The 21,767-nt window shown below is 38.7% G+C and overlaps 2 protein-coding genes across 2 annotated transcripts in view; one reads left to right on the forward strand and one right to left on the reverse strand.

The window, feature by feature from the left end:
* The window catches only part of qrfprb (pyroglutamylated RFamide peptide receptor b), a 28,441-nt gene extending 27,232 nt beyond the window's left edge, over positions 1–1,209 (reverse strand). The window contains exon 1 of the mRNA XM_061966586.2: positions 565–1,209. Within this exon, the coding sequence (XP_061822570.2) occupies positions 565–913 (349 nt within the window). The 5' untranslated portion in view covers positions 914–1,209. The remainder of the gene's footprint in view (positions 1–564) is intronic.
* A 4,251-nt stretch (positions 1,210–5,460) lies between these two features.
* tbata (thymus, brain and testes associated) lies at positions 5,461–20,363 on the forward strand. Its single transcript, XM_061966087.2, is given in 9 exon segments — positions 5,461–5,641; positions 13,217–13,381; positions 13,451–13,539; positions 18,997–19,146; positions 19,290–19,371; positions 19,637–19,663; positions 19,666–19,789; positions 19,861–19,901; positions 20,260–20,363. Coding segments are annotated over 9 exon segments (825 nt in total). The 5' UTR covers positions 5,461–5,544; the 3' UTR covers positions 20,310–20,363.
* Positions 20,364–21,767: the final 1,404 nt, after the last annotated feature.

The following is a 21,767-nucleotide window of genomic DNA, read 5'->3' on the forward strand; positions in this document are numbered from 1 at the left end:
GATATAATTTTGATTGTATCTCATAATTATGACTATGATAATAATTATGAGATAAGTCAAATTTTGGATGAAAAGGTCACAATAATGACTTTATCTCATAATTATGAATTATATATCATTTTCATTGTATCTCATAATTATGACTATAATAATAATGAGACAAAAAGTCAAAATGATTACTTTTTATCACGTAATTCTGAATTATATATCATTTTGATTGTATCTCATAAGTATGAGATAAAAAATCTAAATGTTGACTTTTTATCTTATAATTATGAATTATATATAATTTTGATGTTATCTCATAATTACGAGTATTTCATAATTTCGACTGGTTTATCTCATAATCATGGCTGTTTGTTTCATAATTTCGATTGATCTCATAGTTGACTTTTTATCTCATACTTTTGACTTTCTTATCTCACCATCGTGACTTTTAACCTCACAATGAATACTTTATCACATAACGGGGACTAACGACCTCCTGACGGCGACGCTAAGTCGTAGTGGGCGCGCCAGTTGTTGGTAAAGAAAAAAGCAAAAAAGAAGTAAGAGCAAACTGACCTCCGAACCACTCGGAGGAGATGTTCTGCAGCAGGGTGAAGGGCACGCAGAAGAAGGTGATGAGCAGGTCGCTGACGGCCAGGGAGCAGATGAAGATGTCGGTGTTGGTGTGCACGGCTCTCTTCTTCAGCACCACGCAGATGACCAGACTGTTGCCGGCCAGCGCCAGCAGGAAGATGAGCGCGTACATCAGCACGAAGGCGGTCTTGGCGCCGCGGGGCAGCTCGGGCACGTAGACCAGAGGCTGGATGTTGTAGGTGCTGATGAAGTCCTGCCGGCTCAGGTTGTAGTACTGCAGGGTCTCCTGCAGCATCTCCGGGGTGATCCTGCCGCTAGAGTCCGCCGCCATGGCCGCGTCTACCCGCCGTCCATCACCCGGCACCTGGCCGACACTTTTCCCGCGGACGGCTGAGTGCGAGTGCGCTCCTCCTCCTCCTCTTCCTCTTCCTTGATGGAGGAACCTCCTGCTGCTTCTTCCTGGCAAACCAATCAGGACCCTTCTGGCCACAACATTAGGTACACTCGCACATAAGGGGCCCGGGGCCCCTGGGGAGTCGAAAAATATTTAGTTGACTGAACTTTTATATACATTATTTTTACACACATTTAAATGTTTTTGAATAGACCACACATTGATCCATCCATTTCCTAGTTTGTCCCTCTCTGGAGCCTCACACTAAGGCGGGGTGTCAAAGCTAACACGTTTTTTTTCCCACCCGCGTGATGAATTTGCAAGTATAAAAATGAGCTGCTTTTTTTTTTTTTTTTTTTTAATAAAAGAAACTGCTGTTCTAAATGTGTCCACTGGATGTCACAATAGCAATTCTGTTAGGCAAGCAAGAGGTTCACAGTAAAGGGGGCTGTGGATAATAATTATGAGATAAAAAGTCTAAATCATGACTTTTTATCTCATAATTATAAAATATATATAATTTTGATTGTATCTCATAATTAGGACTGATAATTATAAGATTTAAAAAAAGTAAAAATGTGAGTTAAAAAGTCAAAATAATGATTTTTTATCTCACAATTATGAATTATATATAATTTAGATTTTATCTCATAATTATGACTATGATAATAATTATGAGATAAACAGTCAAAATTATGACTGTTTATCTCGTAATTATGAATTATATATCATTTTGATTGTATCTCATAATTATGACAATGATAATAATTATTAGATAAAAAAAAGTGAAAATTATTACTTTTGTCTCTTAATTATGAATTATATATAATTTTGATTTTATCTCATAATTATGACTATGATAATTATGAGATAAAAAGTCAAATTTTGGATAAAAAGATCACAATTATGATTTTATCTCATAATTATGAAATATATATATCATGTTGATTGTATCTCATAATTTTGACTATAATAATTATGAGATAATGTCAAATTTTGAGTTAAAAAGTCAAAATTATGAGTTTTTATCTCATAATCATGAATTATATATATTTTTGATTTTATCTCAATATTATGACTGATAATAATTATGAGATAGATAAAAAGTCAAAATTATGACTTTTTATCTCATAATTATGAATTATATATAATTTTGATTGTATCTCATAATTATGACTGATAATAATTATGAAATAAAAAGTAAAACATTTTGGATGAAAAGGTCACAATTATGACTATCTCATAGTTATGATTTATATATAATTTTGATTGTATCTCATAATTATAACTACAATAATTATGAGATAAAAAGTCAAATTTTGGATAAAAAGTCAAAATTATGACTTTATCTCATAATTATGAATTATATATAATTTTGATTGTATCTCTCATAATTATGACTACGATAATAATTATGAGATAAAAGTCAAAATACTAATAGCAATTATGTTAGGCAAGCAAGAGGTTCACAGTAAAGGGGGGCTGTGGCTCCTCCTCCTCCTTGATGGAGGAACCTCCTGCTGCTGGCAAACCAATCAGGACCCTTCTGGCCACAACATTAGGTACACTCGCACAGAAGGGGTCCGGGGCCCCCGGGAGTCGAAATATATTTAGTTGACTGAACTTTTATACACATTATTTTTACACACATTTAAATGTTTTTGAATAGACCACACATTGATCCATCCATTTCCTACCGCTTGTCCCTCTCTGGAGCCTCACACTAAGGCAGGGGTGTCAAACATGCGGCCCGCTAACAGGTTTTTTCCCACCTGCGTGATGAATTTGCAAGTATAAAAATGAGCTGCTTTTTTTTTTATTTTTATGAAAGAAACTGCTGTTTTAAATGTGTCCACTAGATGTCACAATAGCAATTCTGTTAGGCAAGCAAGAGGTTCATAGTAAAGGGGGCTGTGGATAATAATTATGAGATAAAAAGTCAACATTTGAGATAAAAAGTCAAAATTATGACTTTTTATCTCATAATTATGAAATATATATAATTTTGATTGTATCTCATAATTATGACTGATAATTATAAGATAAAAAAAAGTACAAATGTGAGTTAAAAAGTCAAAATTATGATTTTTTTTATCTCACAATTATGAATTGTATATAATTTAGATTGTATCTAATGTTTATGACTATGATAATAATTATGAGATAAAAAAGTCACATTTATGACTGTTTATCTCATAATTATGAATGGTATATCATTTTGATTGTATCTCATAATTATGACAATGATAATAGTTAAGTGAAGTGAATTATATTTATATAGCGCTTTTCTCTATTGACTCAAAGCGCTTTACATAGTGAAACCCAATATCTAAGTTACATTTAAAAGCAGGTGGGTAAAGTGTCTTGCCCAAGGACACAACGGCAGTGACTGGGATGGCGGAAGCGGGGATCGAACCTGGAACCCTCAAGTTGCTGGCACGGCCACTCTACCAACTGAACTATACCGCCCCAATTATGAGATAAAAAAGTCAAAATTATTACTTTTGTCTCTTAATTATGAATTATATATAATTTTGATTTTATCTCATAATTATGACTATGATAGTTATGAGATAAAGTCAAAATTATGAGTTTTTATCTCATAATCATGAATTATATATATTTTTGATTTTATCTCATGATTAGGACTGATAATAATTATGAGATAAGAAGTCAAAATTATGACTTTTTATCTCATAATTATGAATTATATATAATTTTGATTGTATCTCATAATTATGACTAATAATTATGAGATAAAACTAAAAATGTTGGATAAAAAGGTCAAAATTATGACTTTATCTGATCATTATTAATTATATATAATTTAGATTTTATCTCATAATTATGACTATGATAATTATGAGATAAAGTCAAAATTTGAGTTAAAGTCAAAATTATGAGTTTTTATCTCAATCATGAATTATATATATTTTTGATTTCATCTCATAATTATGACTAATAATAATTATGAGATAAAAAGTCAAAATTATGACTTTTTATGTCATAATTATTAATTATATATAATTTTGTTTGTATCTCATAATTATGACTATGATAATAATTATGAGATAAAAAGTAAAAATGTTGGATAAAAAGGTCACAATTATGACTTTATCTCATAATTATGATTTATATATAATTTTGATTTTATCTCATAATTATGACTATGATAATAATTATGAGATAAAAAGTCAAATTTTGGATAAAAAGTCAAAATTATGACTTTTTATCTCATAATTATGAATTATCTATAAATTTGATTGTATCTCATAATTATGACCATGATAATAATTTTGAGATAAAAAGTAACAATTTGAGATAAAAAGTCAAAGTTATGACTTTTTGTCTCTTAATTAAGAAACATATATCATTTTGATTTTATTTCATAATTATGACTATGATAATAATTATGAGATAAAAGTCAATACACTAATAGCAATTCTGTTAGGCAAGCAAGAGGTTCACAGTAAAGGGGGGCTGTGGCTCCTCCTCCTCCGTAATGGAGGAACCTCCTGCTGCTTCTTCCTGGCAAACCAATCAGGACACTTATGGCCACAACATTAGGTACACTCCCACATAAGGGGCCCGGGATCCCCAGGGAGTCGAAAGTGAGAAGCTCTGTCATCCGGGAGAGCTCCTCCACATCAAGAGGAGCCAGTTGAGGTAGTCCGGGCATCTGGTCAGGATGCCACCCGAACGCCTCCCTAGGGAGGTGTTTTAAGTTAATTATTATTTGCAAAAAAAAGAATAAAGTTTATGAGTTTGAACATCAAATATCTTGTCTTTGTAGTGCATTCAATTGAATATGGGTTGAAAATTATTTGCAAATCATTGTATTCCGTTTATATTTACATCTAACACAATTTCCCAACTCATATAGAAACGGGGTTTGTACATTGAGAAGACCCATGGCTATGTGACAACACAGCAGGCGGCCTCATAAAACGCAGAAAAACACTTTTTGTTGAAAAGAGGTGCCTTGATAGGAATGCTGAACACTAATTGATTGCTCTGTTACTGTATGTCAGAACACAACAGCTCAATACATCACATATCAATCAATAAGCATACACATTGAAAATAGCAGATTGCACATTGTGTCAGAAATAACATCATAAACATTCCATAGGGTTCTTGTGTAACATTAGTGTATCAGACCTGTGAAACCAGTTACTGTTAAGGATTAGAGTTTGCAAAGGGAAAAAAACAAACAATTTCTTCCTTAGTACAGTGTGTCATGAACAACCTTTTATCAACTGAATCCGACAACCCGATGCTATTGTTCTGTCTCTCCTGGCTCTCGTTTCTTAGCAACGGCAATAACGACACACAAAAACAACAAACTCGCAGGGGGTTCTTCAAGGTACAGACTATCTTCAGGAAAGTTGCGTTCTTTGCTTGACTTTTAACAAAGTAATCTGACTTTTTAATTAGCTGCTTCAGGAACGGCTTCTATTCCGATCCGAAAAATGTCACGAACCCAGCCATCGGACTCCCGCGGGACAACGACAGAGAGGAGCTCTGGTCCGCTAAGTCACGTCTCGCTGTCCCCCGAATGGAACAGGATGGCGACGAGAGGCACGCCAAGGTTTGGAGCTCTGAGCCATCACTCCTTTTTCTCCCGCCACAACCCTCACCCACACCGGGTGAGACATATTCAAGGTAAGAACGATCCCACTGAGTCTATCATCTCCCAAGAGGACCAACTTTTGTACGTGAAATTCTTCAAACAATACTTTAAACATTCCTAATCTTAGACTTAGACTTCCTTTTTATTGTCATTCAAATTTTAACTTTACAGATCAGATAAGAACGACATTTCGTTACATAAGCTCATGGTAGTGCAGGATAAAAAAGCAATAAGGTGCATATATAAATAAATAAATATATATAAATAATATATATATGAAATAAATAAATATTTATTTTCGTAAGTAAGTCGTAAGTAAAACTAAAATAATTCAAAACAAATCACCCTAATGAAGACCTCTGACAGACAGGAGAACAATTACTGTCATTTAGGGGCGTTATATAGGTACTGCGCCTTCAGAGCATATTTTTTTGCTGTTTTGTCTCATTAAGTACGATTCAAGCAATGGCTGACAAGCAATTATTAGACTGCAATTTCCAGACTATAATTTGTGACTTTTTACCCACGCTTTGAACCCTGCGCTTTATACAATGCTGTGGATATTTTATGGATTTTTCCAGGTTTACGAGCTTCACATGCCGACCAATACATTTAGGCTCGTCCCGTCAGACCAATGAAATTGCCGAACAAGTCACAACGGACGGATAAAATTGGTTACATTAAATCAAACACAATCAGTCATTTGGTCGGCTGTCGCTGGGAACAGGGAAGTCCTGAACGCAATCAGAAAAAATGAGGTCTGATATCGTGGAGACCAAGGATGAAATGGCCTTATTGCGTGCGGAATTCAAAAAGTCTGCTGGAGCAAAAGCTATGGAGGATGAAGAGGAAGACGAGGAATAATGAATGTCATTTCTTATTGTTCCGTAGAAGATTCACTTCCTCTCATGGAAATTGACAGTGCATTCTACAGGGGCCACTGTCGGTCTGTGAGGGATTATCTGGACACTCGAACCTCAAAACTCGAAATGGATTATAATCAGACTTAAACCGGACATAAATGACGACATGGAAAAATTGATTCATGAATCTGCACAAAATAACACAAGATGAAACATGAATTGGACATCATGTGGACTGAGAAAAAATAAAAAAATAAATTAATCAAATCCATATTGGTGTATGTATACCGACTTGTCATTATCATCCATTATCATATGTTACACTTGTTCTGAAATTGTCATGTATCCATCAAACCTGCTGTTGAAACTTGGACTATATAACCCACATACAATATATAACCAACATATAAGTTGATTGTAACTTAGGGGCGGGACATGGATAAGCATTCTTGCTTTTTCCCCGTATCCCTTTTCAGTTGGAGCCGTTGCATGTCTGTCAAATGACAAAGAGTGATGAAGTATTGCTACAGTCGTGCTCATAAGTTTACTTACCCTGGGAGAATGTATGATTTCTTGGCCATTCTTCAGAGAATATGAATGATAACACAAAAACCCTTCTTCCACTCATGCTTAATGGTTGTGTGAAGCTATTTATTGGCAAACAACTGTGTGTACTCTTTTTAAATCAAAATGACAAAAGAAAGTACCCAAATGACCCTGATCAAAAGTTGACATACCCCAGTGACTTTGATCTGATAACATGCACAAAAGTTGACACAAACAGGTTTGAATGGCTAATCAAGGTTCCAATCCTCACCTGTGACATGTTTGTTTGTAATTAATGTGTGTGTATAAAAGGTCAGTGAGTTTCTGGGCTTCTGACGAACCATTGCATCTTTCATCCAGTGCTGAACAGATGTTTCTAGATTCTGAGTCATGGGGAAGGCAAAATAATTGTCAAAGGATCTGCGAGAAAAGGTAATTGAACTGCATAAAACAGGAAAGGGGTATAAAAAGATATCCAAGGAATTGCTAATGCCAATCAGCAGTGTTCAAACGCTGATTAAAGGGGAACATTATCACCAGACCTATGTAAGCGTCAATATATACCTTGATGTTGCAGAAAAAAGACCATATATTTTTTTAACCGATTTCCGAACTCTAAATGGGTGAATTTTGGCGAATTAAACGCCTTTCTAATATTCGCTCTCGGAGCGATGACGTCACAAAGTGGCACCAGTGGCCCAAAGATGCGAAAGTGGCAAGAAATTGGACGTTTGTTCCGCACACTTTACCGACGAAAGCTATGCTACGACAGAGATGGCAAGAATGTGTGGATATCCTGCGACACTCAAAGCAGATGCATTTCCAACGATGAAGTCAAAAAAATCTGCCGCCAGACCCCCATTGAATCTGCCGGAGTGTGTGAGCAATTCAGGGACAAAGGTCCTCGCTAGCACGGCAAGCAGTTTGTTCCCGCAGACGAGCGAGCTAAACCCCCTGGATGTCTTGGCTCACACCGTCAAGAAAAGAATATCGACCCTAGCTTCCCTGGCCTGCTGACATGAGGGTATGTCTACAGAATATATTAATTGATGAAAATTGGGCTGTCTGCACTCTCAAAGTGCATGTTGTTGCCAAATGTATTTCATATGCTGTAAACCTAGTTCATAGTTGTTAGTTTCCTTTAATGCCAAACAAACACATACCAATCGTTGGTTAGAAGGCGATCGCCGAATTCGTCCTCGCTTTCTCCCGTGTCGCTGGCTGTCGTGTCGTTTTCGTCGGTTTCGCTTGCATACGGTTCAAACCGATATGGCTCAATAGCTTCAGTTTCTTCTTCAATTTCGTTTTCGCTACCTGCCTCCACACTACAACCATCCGTTTCAATACATTCGTAATCTGTTGAATCGCTTAAGCCGCTGAAATCCGAGTCTGAATCCGAGCTAATGTCGCTATAGCTTGCTGTTCTTTCCGCCATGTTTGTTTGTGTTGGCTTCACTAAGTGACGTCACAGGAAAATGGACGGGTGTTTATAACGATGGTTAAAATCAGGCACTTTGAAGCTTTTTTTAGGGATATTGCGTGATGGGTAACATTTTGAAAAAAACTTCGAAAAATATAATAAGCCACTGGGAACTGATTTTTAATGGTTTTAACAATTCTGAAATTGTGATAATGTTCCCCTTTAAGAAGTGGAAAATGAGGGATTCAGGTAGACCTAGGGCTGCAACTAACAACTAATTTGATAATCGATTAATCTGTCGATTATTACTTCGATTAAGCGATTAATAATCGGATAAAAGAGACAAACTACATTTCTATCTTTTCCAGTATTTTATTGGGGGGGGGGGGGGGGGGGGGGGGACAGCATACTGGCACCATGTTTTCAACTTGCCAAATAAAACAAGGAAAATGTTGCAAAAATGTTTTTGTTTTTTTTATAAAGTGCACCATTGTCATGCACAATAGCAATCATTTTGCTTGGGGGAATTTCAAACCTGACTACTACCTATTCCAACCATTCTGCAATGTTGGATGCTGAATGTCTTTCCTCTAGTGGCATGGTCTTTAGGCAGATTGACTTCATGTTCCATTCGTCTCCAATGTAATGGCATGTATTGCCAAGGCAGGCTTCCGTGGCTACACCTGTCCACACGCCACACCAATAATAACACAGAAATGTAACTCATCAGATCAGAACTGGATCAGATATTGTACACGTTTCTGTTGTGAATAATAAAGGATTCATTTTAGGCTGCCTCTGAATAATAGCATGAAATATTCCAGCACCTTCATAACGTTTAGTTATACTAAAGCGTCACTCAAATCTAATATATTTATATAGCTTTATCGGGCCAGGCTACATTGATCCATTATGAAACAAACCTGAGATATTTCTGTTTGTTACGTTTATTTCGAAATTGGTAACCGTGCGTTTTCTCTCTCTCAAAACGGAGTCAAATGTGCCGGAGACACATTATCAGCCCCGCGTTGCAACAAAGGGATAACGTTAACTTTACTCACAAAAAAGCTGAACTCATGAATGCCTGTTGCGACTCAAAACAACACAGAAAGTACACTCTCCAAGAAGTTCCTAACACTCTGAAAGTTACTACACAACAGTTGCTGCTTCGCTTTCTTAAAAAAATCTCCTCGTCGTCACGTGAGCTGCACATGACACATCATTGGCTGGCTTACTGCCACCTCATGAGATGTAGCCTCAGCACCCCCCTGGCGCTGTTTTGTACTGACTTTGATTATTGTTTCTCAGCTGTTTGTAAACGTTGCAGTTTATAAATAAAGGTTTATAAAAAATTTTTAAAAAACGCAGCCTCAGCGCATGCATGCGCATAGCATAGATCCAACAAATCGATGACTAAATTAATCGCCAACTATTTTTATAATCGATTTTAATCGATTAGTTGTTGCAGCCCTAGGTAGACCAGCAAAGATTTCAGCCACAACTGCCCGGAAAATGTTTCGAGATGCTAAGAAAAATCCACAAATAACTTCAGCCGAAATACAGGACTCTCTGAAAAATTGTGGCGTGGCTGTTTCAAGATGCACAATAAGGAGGCACTTGAAGAAAAATGGGCTGCATGGTCGAGTCGCCAGAAGAAAGCCATTTATGCGTAAATGTCACAAAGTATCCCGCTTACATTACGCCAAACAGCACAGAGACAAGCCTCAAAACTTCTGGAACAAAGTAATTTGGATTGATGGCTTTCTTCTGGTGACTTGACCATGCAGTCCATTTTTCTTCGAGTGCCTCCTTATTGTGCATCTTGAAACAGCCACACCACCATTTTTCAGAGAGTCCTGTATTTCAGCTGAAGTTATTTGTGGATTTTTCTTTGCATCTCGAACAATTTTCCTGGCAGTTGTGGCTGAAATCTTTGCTGGTCTACCTGAATCCTTCATTTTCCATTTCTTAATCAGCGTTTGAACACTGCTGATTGGCATTCTCGATTCCTTGGATATGTTTTTATACCCCTTTCCTGTTTTATGCAGTTCAATTACCTTTTCTCGCAGATCCTTTGACAATTATTTTGCCTTCCCCATGACTCAGAATCCAGAAACATCTGTGCAGCACTGGATGAAAGATGCAATGGTCTGTCAGAAGCCCAGAAACTCACTGACCTTTTTATACACACACATTAATTACAAACAAACATGTCACAGGTGAGGATTGGAACCTTGATTAGCCATTCAAACCTGTTTGTGTCAACTTTTGTGCATGTTATCAGATCAAAGTCACTGGGGTATGTCAACTTTTGATCAGGGTCATTTGGGTACTTTCTTTTGTCATATTGATTTAAAAAGATTTAACAGAGTTGTTTGCCAATAAATGGCTTCACACAACCATTAAGCATGAGTGGAAGAAAGGTTTTTGTGTTATCATTCATATTCTCTGAAGAATGGCCACGAAATCATAAATTCTCCCAGGGTAAGTAAACTTATGAGCACGACTGTATATACAGTATGTCTGTCTGCCGGAATAAATAAATACATTTATTCATTTATTTGGCCATTTAGCGCGTCATCGACAAACCCTAATCATGCGACTAGACTACGGTTTGTAGTTTACAGACACCGTTTTGTTAAGTTTGTGAATGAACATGCCTAATGTTTGTTCACCTACGACTTATAGACTTGTACGGCCAATATATTTACAAAATAAAATGTGTCCACAGATTAAGTGGGTTCAGTTTACATTTAGGTGCGCTCTGTAGTCCGGATATTATGGTAATAATAATAATAGTAAATGGAAAGCTTCAGTTTCTTGTTGCCATGGTTTTCAAATGAGCTCCATGCAAGTCCATTAGCTACAAGGCATTCGATTTGCGCTAGCGTATGCCTCTTACTTTCACTGCCTTAAAAACGGAATTAATCGAAACTATTCAGACAACGTATGGAAGTCCAAAAGTAAACAAAAACTAAAAATAAAAATTGTTGGCTAATCAACAAAAGCGCTATGCAAAAGGTTATAGAAATAAATAAAAAATTATGCGTCACAATTAACTATGTTTTATTTGTTGATTGACACATCTTCCTTGGAAAGGATGAGTCTAGTTCATACTTGCCAACCCTCTTGAATTTTCCGGGAGACTCCCGAAATTCAGCGCCTCTCCCGAAAACCTCCCGGGACAAATATTCTCCCGAAAATCTCCCGATTTTCAGCCGGAGCTGGAAGCCACGCCCCCTCCAGCTCCATGCGGACCTGAGTGAGGACAGCCTTTTTTCATGACAAGAGGACAACAGGGTGATAAGAACTAAATCATCCAGACTAGAGATAAATTGTATTATTATGTTTATCTTACCTAAAAATAAATACATTTATTAATTAAAAAAAAAAATAAAAAAAAATACATTTTTACTATATTTTCCTAAAAACATCAAAATTATTTGTATTTTTATTTGTATTTTTTCCTGACTCCTTATTACATCCAGCCATAGAATTATATATTAAAATAAACATATTTGAAATAATTGATTTTAAATGATCATAATAATTCATTTAAAATGACCATATTTAATTATTAAAATAATTGCTTGTTTATCAACAACTTTAGCATTTTATTCATTACATTTTGAAACCCTCAGAAGCCAAGTTATGTTATATTCCTTAATATTTATTTATGCAAGTTTGAAGTATCAATTATCTAAACACAGTTTTGTTTGCATATTTTCAGGATGTATATATATATATATATATATATATATATATATATATATATATGAAATACTTGACTTGGTGAATTCTAGCTGTCAAAACACTCCTCCCCTCTTAACCTCGCCCCGCCCATCCCCGACCACGCCCCCACCGCCCACCTCCCGAAATCGGAGGTCTCAAGGTTGGCAAGTATGGTCTAGTTGAGGCCCCCACCTTCTCTCAATGTTATGTTTTTATTCATGTTTTATTCTTGTTTATTTTATATTTTAAAATATGTTTTTATACTATTTTTCTTAGATTCATTTTAGTTACTCTCCAGTGTGGACGCCTCACAGGTGGCGTTTTTCCCTCAATCCTCAGTGCCATGCCATGTTTTGTTATTGTCAATAGTGCTGTGTGCGCGTGTTTTCTTTTCTTCTTTTTAGGGAATAAACCACTTTGTGTTGCCACTTGCCTGTGCATGAAAAGGGATATATGAATAAAGTTGGATTGATTGATATGTCAGGACAAAAAAACAATTAACCTCTGCTGGAATACAACAAATGTTCCAATGTTCCAGGAAATAGAATTTCCCCTCAGACATGGGCGGAACACAGCGATACAGATGACGGTGTTCACCGCACCACAACTGCCACTTCCAATAGAAGTGATTAGCCTACAAAAATCACAGCAAAATACAACAAAACATTGCATATCCACATTGGAGTCCACTATGTGTGCTGTAACAAAGAAGCCCCCAAAGGCCATTTAGTGACAATCATTTCCTAGCTTGCTGTAGAGATCTTATCTAAATGCCAAGTTGGATATTAATTAATCATGATCAATCACACACATTAGGTGACTCAAAGGTTTCTGTGAAAGCAGCTGACACTATTCATTAGCTGTTTGGCCTATACACTTTCTCAGAAGTGAAGGAAAAGCTGTCCGGATGCAGAATACAAAATATGCCATCTGAAAGAAAAGGAAAGAAAAAGATCAGATCAGGACATTTGTAAAAGTCACAGCGAACTCTGTGTCGTCATAACAATCGCAGCATCGCTTTTTATTTGTTTGTACTTCTACCTCAGGACTCAACGGGCGGCCCGTGTGCATGGTGAGGGACGACTGGTTTGTCTCCTCCTCACTATTTCCTCATCCGCTCCTTAAGAGTCACGTCCACAGGCAGTCCAGCGTTCCCGCCTTGGCTTTTTTGCCGCATCAAAACATTTACGGGGTCAACGGCGGCAAATCCGGTAAAAAACAATTATACTCAAGAAGAAGCTGAATAAGCTCAATAATCCAATCTATTTCTTGCTGGGCAGCCATGTTTTCAGAAGCTTGGAGAGATGAACTCAAAGAGCTGGCGGCGAAAGTCAGTTTGCCTTCTCAGGCACACAAGGACAAGAATGAGGTAAGTACGACAAAGTCCTTGGCCCTCATGTATTAACTTGTGTACGTACAAAAAACTGGTGTGCGCCCTTTTTCATGGCAAAGTTGAGATGTATTAAGATTGACGTTGACCTGGAAATGTGCTCTGCCTTAAAGGCCTACTGAAACCCACTACTACCGACCACGAAGTCTGATAGTTTATATATCAATGATGAAATCTTAACATTGCAACACATGCCAATACGGTCGGGTTAGCTTACTAAAGTGCAATTTTAAATTTCGCGCGAAATATCCTGCTGAACGTCTCGGTATGATGACGCCTGCGCGTGACGTCACGGATTGAAGAGGACATTTTGGGACAGCATGGTGGCCAGCTATTAAGTCGTCTGTTTTCATCGCAAAATTCCACAGTATTCTGGATGTCTGTGTTGGTGAATCTTTTGCAATTTGTTCAATGAACAATGGAGACAGCAAAGAAGAAAGCTGTAGGTGAGAAGCGGTGTATTGCGGCAGGTGTTGTGCTGGATAACGCACCCCCGCCGTAGAATGCACCCCCTGACTGTTGTGCCGGATAACACAGCCGGTGTTTCATTGTTTACATTCCCGGAAGATGACAGTCAAGCTTTACCATTGGCCTGTGGAGAACTGGGACAACAGAGACTTTTACCAGGAGGACTTTGAGTTGGATGCGCAGACGCTGTACCGTGAGTACGCATGCAGCTGCGGCTTCCAAACATTTGATCGCTTGCCCGTACGTGCGTGCCGCTATGTGCATGTCACGTACGTAACTTTGGGGACTTTGGGGAAATATATGTGCTGTATGAACTTTGGGGAGGTGAACGGTTCTTTGGGCTGTGGGATTGAGGGTGTTGTGCAGGTGTTTGAGTTGTATTGGCGGGTTATATGGACGGGACGGGGGAGGTGTTTGTTATGCGGGATTCATTTGTGGCATATTAAATATAAGCCTGGTTGTGTTGTGGCTAATAGAGTATATATATGTCTTGTGTTTATTTACTGTTTTAGTCATTCCCAGCTGAATATCAGGTCCCACCCGCCTCTCACAGTATTTTCCCTATCTGAATCGCTCCCACTGCCCTCTAGTCCTTCACTCTCACTTTCCTCATCCACAAATCTTTTATCCTCGCTCAAATTAATGGGGAAATCGTCGCTTTCTCGGTCCGAATCGCTCTCGCTGCTGGTGGCCATGATTGTAAACAATGTGCAGATGTGAGGAGCTCCACAACCTGTGACGTCACGTGCATATCGTCTGCTACTTCCGGTACAGGCAAGGCTTTTTTATCAACGACCAAAAGTTGCGAACTTTATCGTCCATGTTCTCTACTAAATCCTTTCAGCAAAAATATGGCAATATCGCGAAATGATCAAGTATGACACATAGAATGGACCTGCTATCCCCGTTTAAATAAGAAAATCGCATTTCAGTAGGCCTTTAAGGCAACTCCATAGCTATCGTATGCACATTTATACAGGCTGTGGATGCTTAGGCGACACAGATCTGACGCTAGGTGAACTGTTCACATTAAAAAAGGGCCAACGTCTATTCCTCAGACTGATTGATGTGTACAACTGAGACATGTGAATGCGGGGGTTCACATGAAAGTGTAATCTGACTCTCACATTTTCTTTTAAATTTCACCAATTATTTTACATTGGCGTAATCAGTCAGCCAGCTCTTTTCAAGTTCAACATATCATCATAGCGACTATCTTTTCTAACGGTAGTGCAGCACTAAATTTTCCCGTGCCATTTTCGCCCTCGCACATGTATCTTTTTCACTTTCTTCCTGACACGACCATTTCTTTTCATTCTCGCCTGCGTTCAGTTCTCTGAGACACGGCAATGTCCGGCTCACGATCCCTCTGCCATTTGCTCCAAACACGAGAAAATGACACCTCCTATTGACTTGCAAATGTTTAGACCAAGCCGAGCTCAAAAACGTCACTACTTTCAATATGATATTTACATATTTATAAGGGGGCGTGCACACATCTGTGGCTGATTTCAAGTTGAAGCAAAAAAGTGTGCCTGGTTTTGTGCGTGCGAAAACTTTTAATACATATGAATTTTTACTTGCCTACGCCATTTTCTGGATTTAAACGTACGTCCATTTTTAGGAGGAAATCCACATAACTCTAGTTAAATGAGGCCCCTTGTCCTTTCCTGCTGTCAGAACAAGCTCATCAGCCAGCAGTTCAACTTCAAGTCCAGATGTGCTCTCAGTTCAGTTCCTGTTAAGTGTCTGAAGAATGTGGCTCTCGTTCTGTTCATTGGCCAGCAGTTTTCATGCCTACTTGAGCACCCCAATGAAGTCAGACTCGTCTGAGAGGAATCGAACAAGGACCACGCTTGAATGGGATTTCAGTTTGGTTGGTTTTCACACTTGGTCACAGGGGTTGTCCAAAACAGCGGCCAGCATTTTCATCACTTTAGAAGAAACTCAAACTTGTCAGTAATGAACCATATTGGGCTGAAGTCTGGGTCGGGTCAACTTCAATTCCGTTGGATTTTAGTGAGTTCTCGTCTTTACTGGGGCAGCGTGGCACTGTTGGTAGAGCAGAACTTAAGGGTTCCAGGCTCGATTCCCGCGTCCACAATCTTAGTCACTATCATTGTGTCCTCCACTTTACCCACCAGCTCCCAGTGCCACCCATACTGGTTTAAATGTAGCTTAAAAGATGTAGATCAGACCTGGGCAAATTAAGGCCCGTTAAGCTTCTCAATCCGGCCCGCCGGACATTCCCAAAAAATTATTTTAGATCTTTAAAATGGAAACTGTAGCTGCCATTATGATCTGCAGTGATGTTTTCACTGCAGATTTTTACAACAAAGTTCTAAAGTTTAGTGAAATATCAGATACATCAGATTGTAGGTGGGGTTTTTTTACCCTTTGCGCTCATATTTCGCTGTTTGTTGCATTTTTGTTGCATTGTTTCGCTTGATATTATGCCTATACTGGCTCACCTGCACTGGCTTCCTGTGCACTTAAGATGTGACTTTAAGGTTTTAATACTTACGTATAAAATACTACACGGTCTAGCTCCGTCCTATCTTGTCGATTGTATTGTACCATATGTCCCGGCAAGAAATCTGCGTTCAAAGAACTCCGGCTTATTAGTGATTCCCAGAGCCCAAAAAAAGTCTGCGGGCTATAGAGCGTTTTCTATTCGGGTTCCAGTACTATGGAATGCCCTCCCGGTAACAATTAGAGATGCTACCTCAGTAGAAGCATTTAAGTCCCATCTTAAAACTCATTTGTATACTCTAGCCTTTAAATAGACCCCCCTTTAGACCAGTTGATCTGCCGTTTCTTTTCTTTTCTCCTCTGCTCCCCTCTTCCTTGTGGAGGGCGGGGGGCACAGGTCCGGTGGCCATGGATGAAGTGCTGGCTGTCCAGAGTCGGGACCCGGGGTGGACCGCTCGCCTGTGCATCGGCTGGGAACATCTCTGCGCTGCTGACCCGTCTCCGCTCGGGATGGTGTCCTGCTGGCCCCACTATGGACTGGACTCTTACTATTATGTTGGATCCACTATGGACTGGACTCTCACAATATTATGTCAGACCCACTCGACATTCATTGCATTCGGTCTCCCCTAGAGGGGGGGGGGGTTACCCACATATGTGGTCCTCTCCAAGGTTTCTCATAGTCATTCACATCGACGTCCCACTGGGGTGAGTTTTTCCTTGCCCTTATGTGGGCTTTGTACCGAGGATGTCGTTGTGGCTTGTGCAGCCCTTTGAGACACTTGTGATTTAGGGCTATATAAATAAACATTGATTGATTGATTGATTGTAAAATATGTCGATGGAGAGGGGGTGTGACATGTAATATGTTGTCAATATTCAGTGTTTTATCCTTTATAGTTGATATTGTAAATCCCACATTCTTTATTTTCATGTACATTCTGGGTGTCTCATTTAGTAAAAAAAATTTAAAATTCCATTCTGTTTTTTAAGGCGGTCTGTCATAACGTTTTTAGCATTCAATCAGACATTATTGTGAGGTTTTGTATTAGTGTTCCTAAAAATAGATATGCCGGCCCCCAGGCACATTTTTTTCTCTAAATGTGGCCCCCCAAGGCAAAATAATTGCCCAGGCCTGATGTAGATAATGGGTTTCACTATGTAAAGCGCTTTGAGTCTCTAGAGAAAGCGCTATATAAATGAATACAATTCACATTGTCCAAACATAATCTTTAGCCGACATATTTCATGCAAACAAATCAAATCCAGAGGTGGTGTAAATTTGGTTATGATCACGGACATTTGGACACCCCCAAACAAACTGAGACTGCTCTGAAATTAAGTAAATCAGACCTGCAGTTGGGTTCCAACTAGATATGTGCCCATCAACAGGCCCCCAATCAGAATCAGCTGATTATCGTGTCTTTTTGTGAAAAGTAGTATAGTATGTGATCGCCATTGCCGACTAATGCCATACGCCGATCCCTTCTGGCTGACACTGTATGTATATTTAGTTCAACGGGCAAGCAAGCAGCTAGCAGATAATTATGTGTCTTCACACACAGTGTGGAACTAAGTTAGTAATAATCAACTCCATTATGTCAAATTAACTGCACTTCAGAGTAGCTTCAGCATCATTATCAATGGAAGATGAGGCTTAACATGTTACACACAGAGCAAGCGGGGCAGGCATGATAATAGCTGCTAAGCTATTTTATTAAAAGGAAATTAACAAATAGATTAATAAGAGTTAGAGAAAGGATCATATATTAACTGTTGGTGTATCAACCTTGTTTTGATTGATTGATTGAAACTTTTTTTAGTAGATTGCACAGTTCAGTACATATTCCGTACAATTGACCACTAAATGGTAACTTTTCAACTTGTTTAAGTCGGGGTCCACGTAAATCAATGTTACAGTCAGTAAGTGGGGGGCGGATCAGTCCATGAATTGGTGGTGTCGATACCAAGAGTAGTATCAGCATATGATCAATACTAGAATGATTAGATCAATATTCTTATTTAAAATATCAGATTTGTGTCATTTTGTTAATGTTTACAAACTCAGAGAATAAATCCCTGGACACAGGAGGACTTTGAGGGGCCAAAACCAAAGGATTTAACTGTGATAGGTAGTTTTTGCTTTTGTTTAGTTGTTAATGGATGTACTACTATTGACTTTGTTTTGCTCAAACAATTGTATGTAATAAAAGAGAATAAGGAACTGGTTCAAATAATAGGTTGATATTGTTGCACTGTCAAAAGCACTCACCATAAAGGAATGCTAAAATTTCCAATGTATGCATTAGATCGGTATCAGTATTTGTGTCTCCCAATCTCACACTTGGGATGATCTGTATCGTAATCGGCAGCATCAGATCCTGATCAAAACATCCCTCGTTCAAACATTAAGGATGTTTTCACAATTTCTCCTTTTCTGCTGTCTTATTATCTTGAAGTCCATTTATTTTGTTTTTCTTTTACGTTGTATTCCAGGCAATGTCTGAGAAGGAACCAGTCCGCCGAAAGACCCAATATTCCGCAGAAACCGGGAGAATCATCCCTCCGAACTCCATGTCCCACCACCGTAGATCTCAATCCCTGCGTCTGGACTCCCTGCAAGCTTTCCATGACCAAGAACTAACGGTTAACTTTTTCACAACATTAAAACTGAATGGATTAGAGGCACAGATACGATGTTCTGTTGTGATGAATAAACAGACTTTGACAATTAATTGTTCAGACTCTGTTGAGTGTGATTTGACTGGGCCCGCTCCTCTCTACAACAGGTGTTGGAGGTACTTTGCCAGATCCTGCAGACTGATTCCCTATCGGCAGTCCAACAGTGGCTTCTGATGGCAGGCCAAAGAGGTAAACACTTGGCCAGGAAGGAAAAAAATGGCAATTTGTGCAAAACCCAGACCTCTCCTGACTGATAATTCTACAGATGAATCTGTATTTCATCACCCCTAAAAAGTGTAGACTTAACGCTCTGTAATCTACAGTTTTCTATGGAAAATGCTGCTTAAAATTGGGACATTAAATTTAACCTTAAGTTCCACCCGTTGAGTTGAAGTTGACTTTTTGGCCAAGCTACAGTCCAATCAGCTAGTTGGGATATGTGCTGTTTCCTCAGAGAAAGACATGGTCATGGTGATGATCAAAAAGCACTGGACGGCGTTGACTTAACGGGTGGTCGGCAGCCAAGCTTGCAACAGCTTCAAGAGTTTCATCCTGGCTCTTTGCCGCTCATTGACGAGCCAACACGGAAAAAAACGCAGGGATCCAGGTCGGTGGCAACTTTCTTTAAAGTTCTGTGGATTTTTGGAGGATTACAAAGATCTGTAAATGTGTCCTTAGATCACACGAAGCGAACAGAACATCCAGCAAAGACAAGCCAGGTAACTCCCTCGAAGGGTCTGATTATGTTGAAGCATTTAATGAATTCCGCTAAAATTCTTGCAACTGAAGGAAAATGTAGAAAAATGTTCTCATCCTCCTTCACAGCAACTAGTTTTTTGTATAATCCTGCAAAGAACCAGCAAAATCAATGAAAACATAACCTCCTTAGGCTAGGAAGGCGATATGTATGCATGAAATGGTGCATCGTCATTTAGTTATAAATGTAGACTACTTCAGATTCTTATTGGAACCCATGCTTGTGTCTGACATAAAAAGGACTGTCGACCAGACACAGCTGTTAAACATCATACATTTAAAAAAAAAAAAGGTATTTCACTGCTGTGCTCTCTTTTGCAGAGATGATAGGAGATGCAGAAGTCCTTGAAATCCACAGAGAAGAGCAATAAAAGACTGACAAGAGTTTACAAAGATGAGCTTGCAAATGTACAATTATATTAAACGCATTTCTATTCTTTTTGTCTGATTTATACTCACTTGTAGAAAAATACATCAATAGTTGTACTTGTTGATCGCTGCAGAGAGCGGGAAAAACACTTCATCTCACATTAAAAAAAAAAACCTGGCATTCTGCACAAAGCTAGAGTCTGGTGAGATGTGTTGATATCTCAAAGGATGATTGCTTCAAAGTCTAGTTTTATTGACTTTCTTGGTTACATTTTACAAAAAGTGATGCTCAAAAACATTGATGTTGTCTTCAAAAACATTTGAAATGTTTCCAATTTCCAGAATTAAAAATGTCACCAAGTTTGTATATTTTTAAAGGGGAACATTATCACAATTTCAGAATTGTGAAAACCATTAAAAATCAGTTCCCAGTGGCTTATTATATTTTTCGAAGTTTTTTTCAAAATTTTACCCATCACGCAATATCCCTAAAAAAAGCTTTAAAGTGCCTGATTTTAACCACCCGTCCATTTTCCTGTGACGTCACATAGTGAAGCCAACACAAACAAACATGGCGGAAAGAACAGCAAGCTATAGCGACATTAGCTCGGATTCAGACTCGGATTTCAGCGGCTTAAGCGATTAAACAGATTACGAATGTATTGAAACGGATGGTTATAGTGTGGAGGCAGGTAGCGAAAACGAAATTGAAGAAGAAACTGAAGCTATTGAGCCATATTGGTTTGAACCGTATGCAAGCGAAACCGACGAAAACGACACGACAGCCAGCGACACGGGAGAAAGCGAGGACGAATTTGGCGATCGCCTTCTAACCAACGATTGGTATGTGTTTGTTTGGCATTAAAGGAAACTAACAACTATGAACTAGGTTTACAGCATATGAAATACATTTGGCAACAACATGCACTTTGAGAGTGCAGACAGCCCAAATTTCATCAATTAATATATTCTCTAGACATACCCTCATGACAGCAGGAGCAGGCCAGGGAAGCTAGGGTCGATATTCTTCTCTTGATCATCTTCGGGACGGTGTGAGCCAAGACATCCAGGGGGTTTAGCTCGCTCGTCTGCGGGAACAAACTGCCGCCATTGCTTGCCGTGCTAGCGAGGGCCTTTGCCCCTGAATTGCTCACACACTCCGGCAGATTCAATGGGGGCCTGGCGGCAGATTTCTTTGACTTTATCATTGGAAATGCATCTGCTTTGAGTGTCGCAGGATATCCACACATTCTTGCCATCTCTGTCGTAGCATAGCTTTCGTCGGTAAAGTGTGCGGAACAAACGTCCAATTTCTTGCCACTTTCGCATCTTTGGGCCACTGGTGCAACTTGAATCCGTCCCTGTTCGTGTTGTTACACCCTCCGACAACACACCGACGAGGCATGATGTCTCCAAGGTACGGAAAACAGTCGAAAAAACGGAAAATAACAGAGTTGATT

Source organism: Nerophis lumbriciformis, linkage group LG11, assembly GCF_033978685.3.
Source record: "Nerophis lumbriciformis linkage group LG11, RoL_Nlum_v2.1, whole genome shotgun sequence".
NCBI lineage: Eukaryota > Metazoa > Chordata > Actinopteri > Syngnathiformes > Syngnathidae > Nerophis > Nerophis lumbriciformis.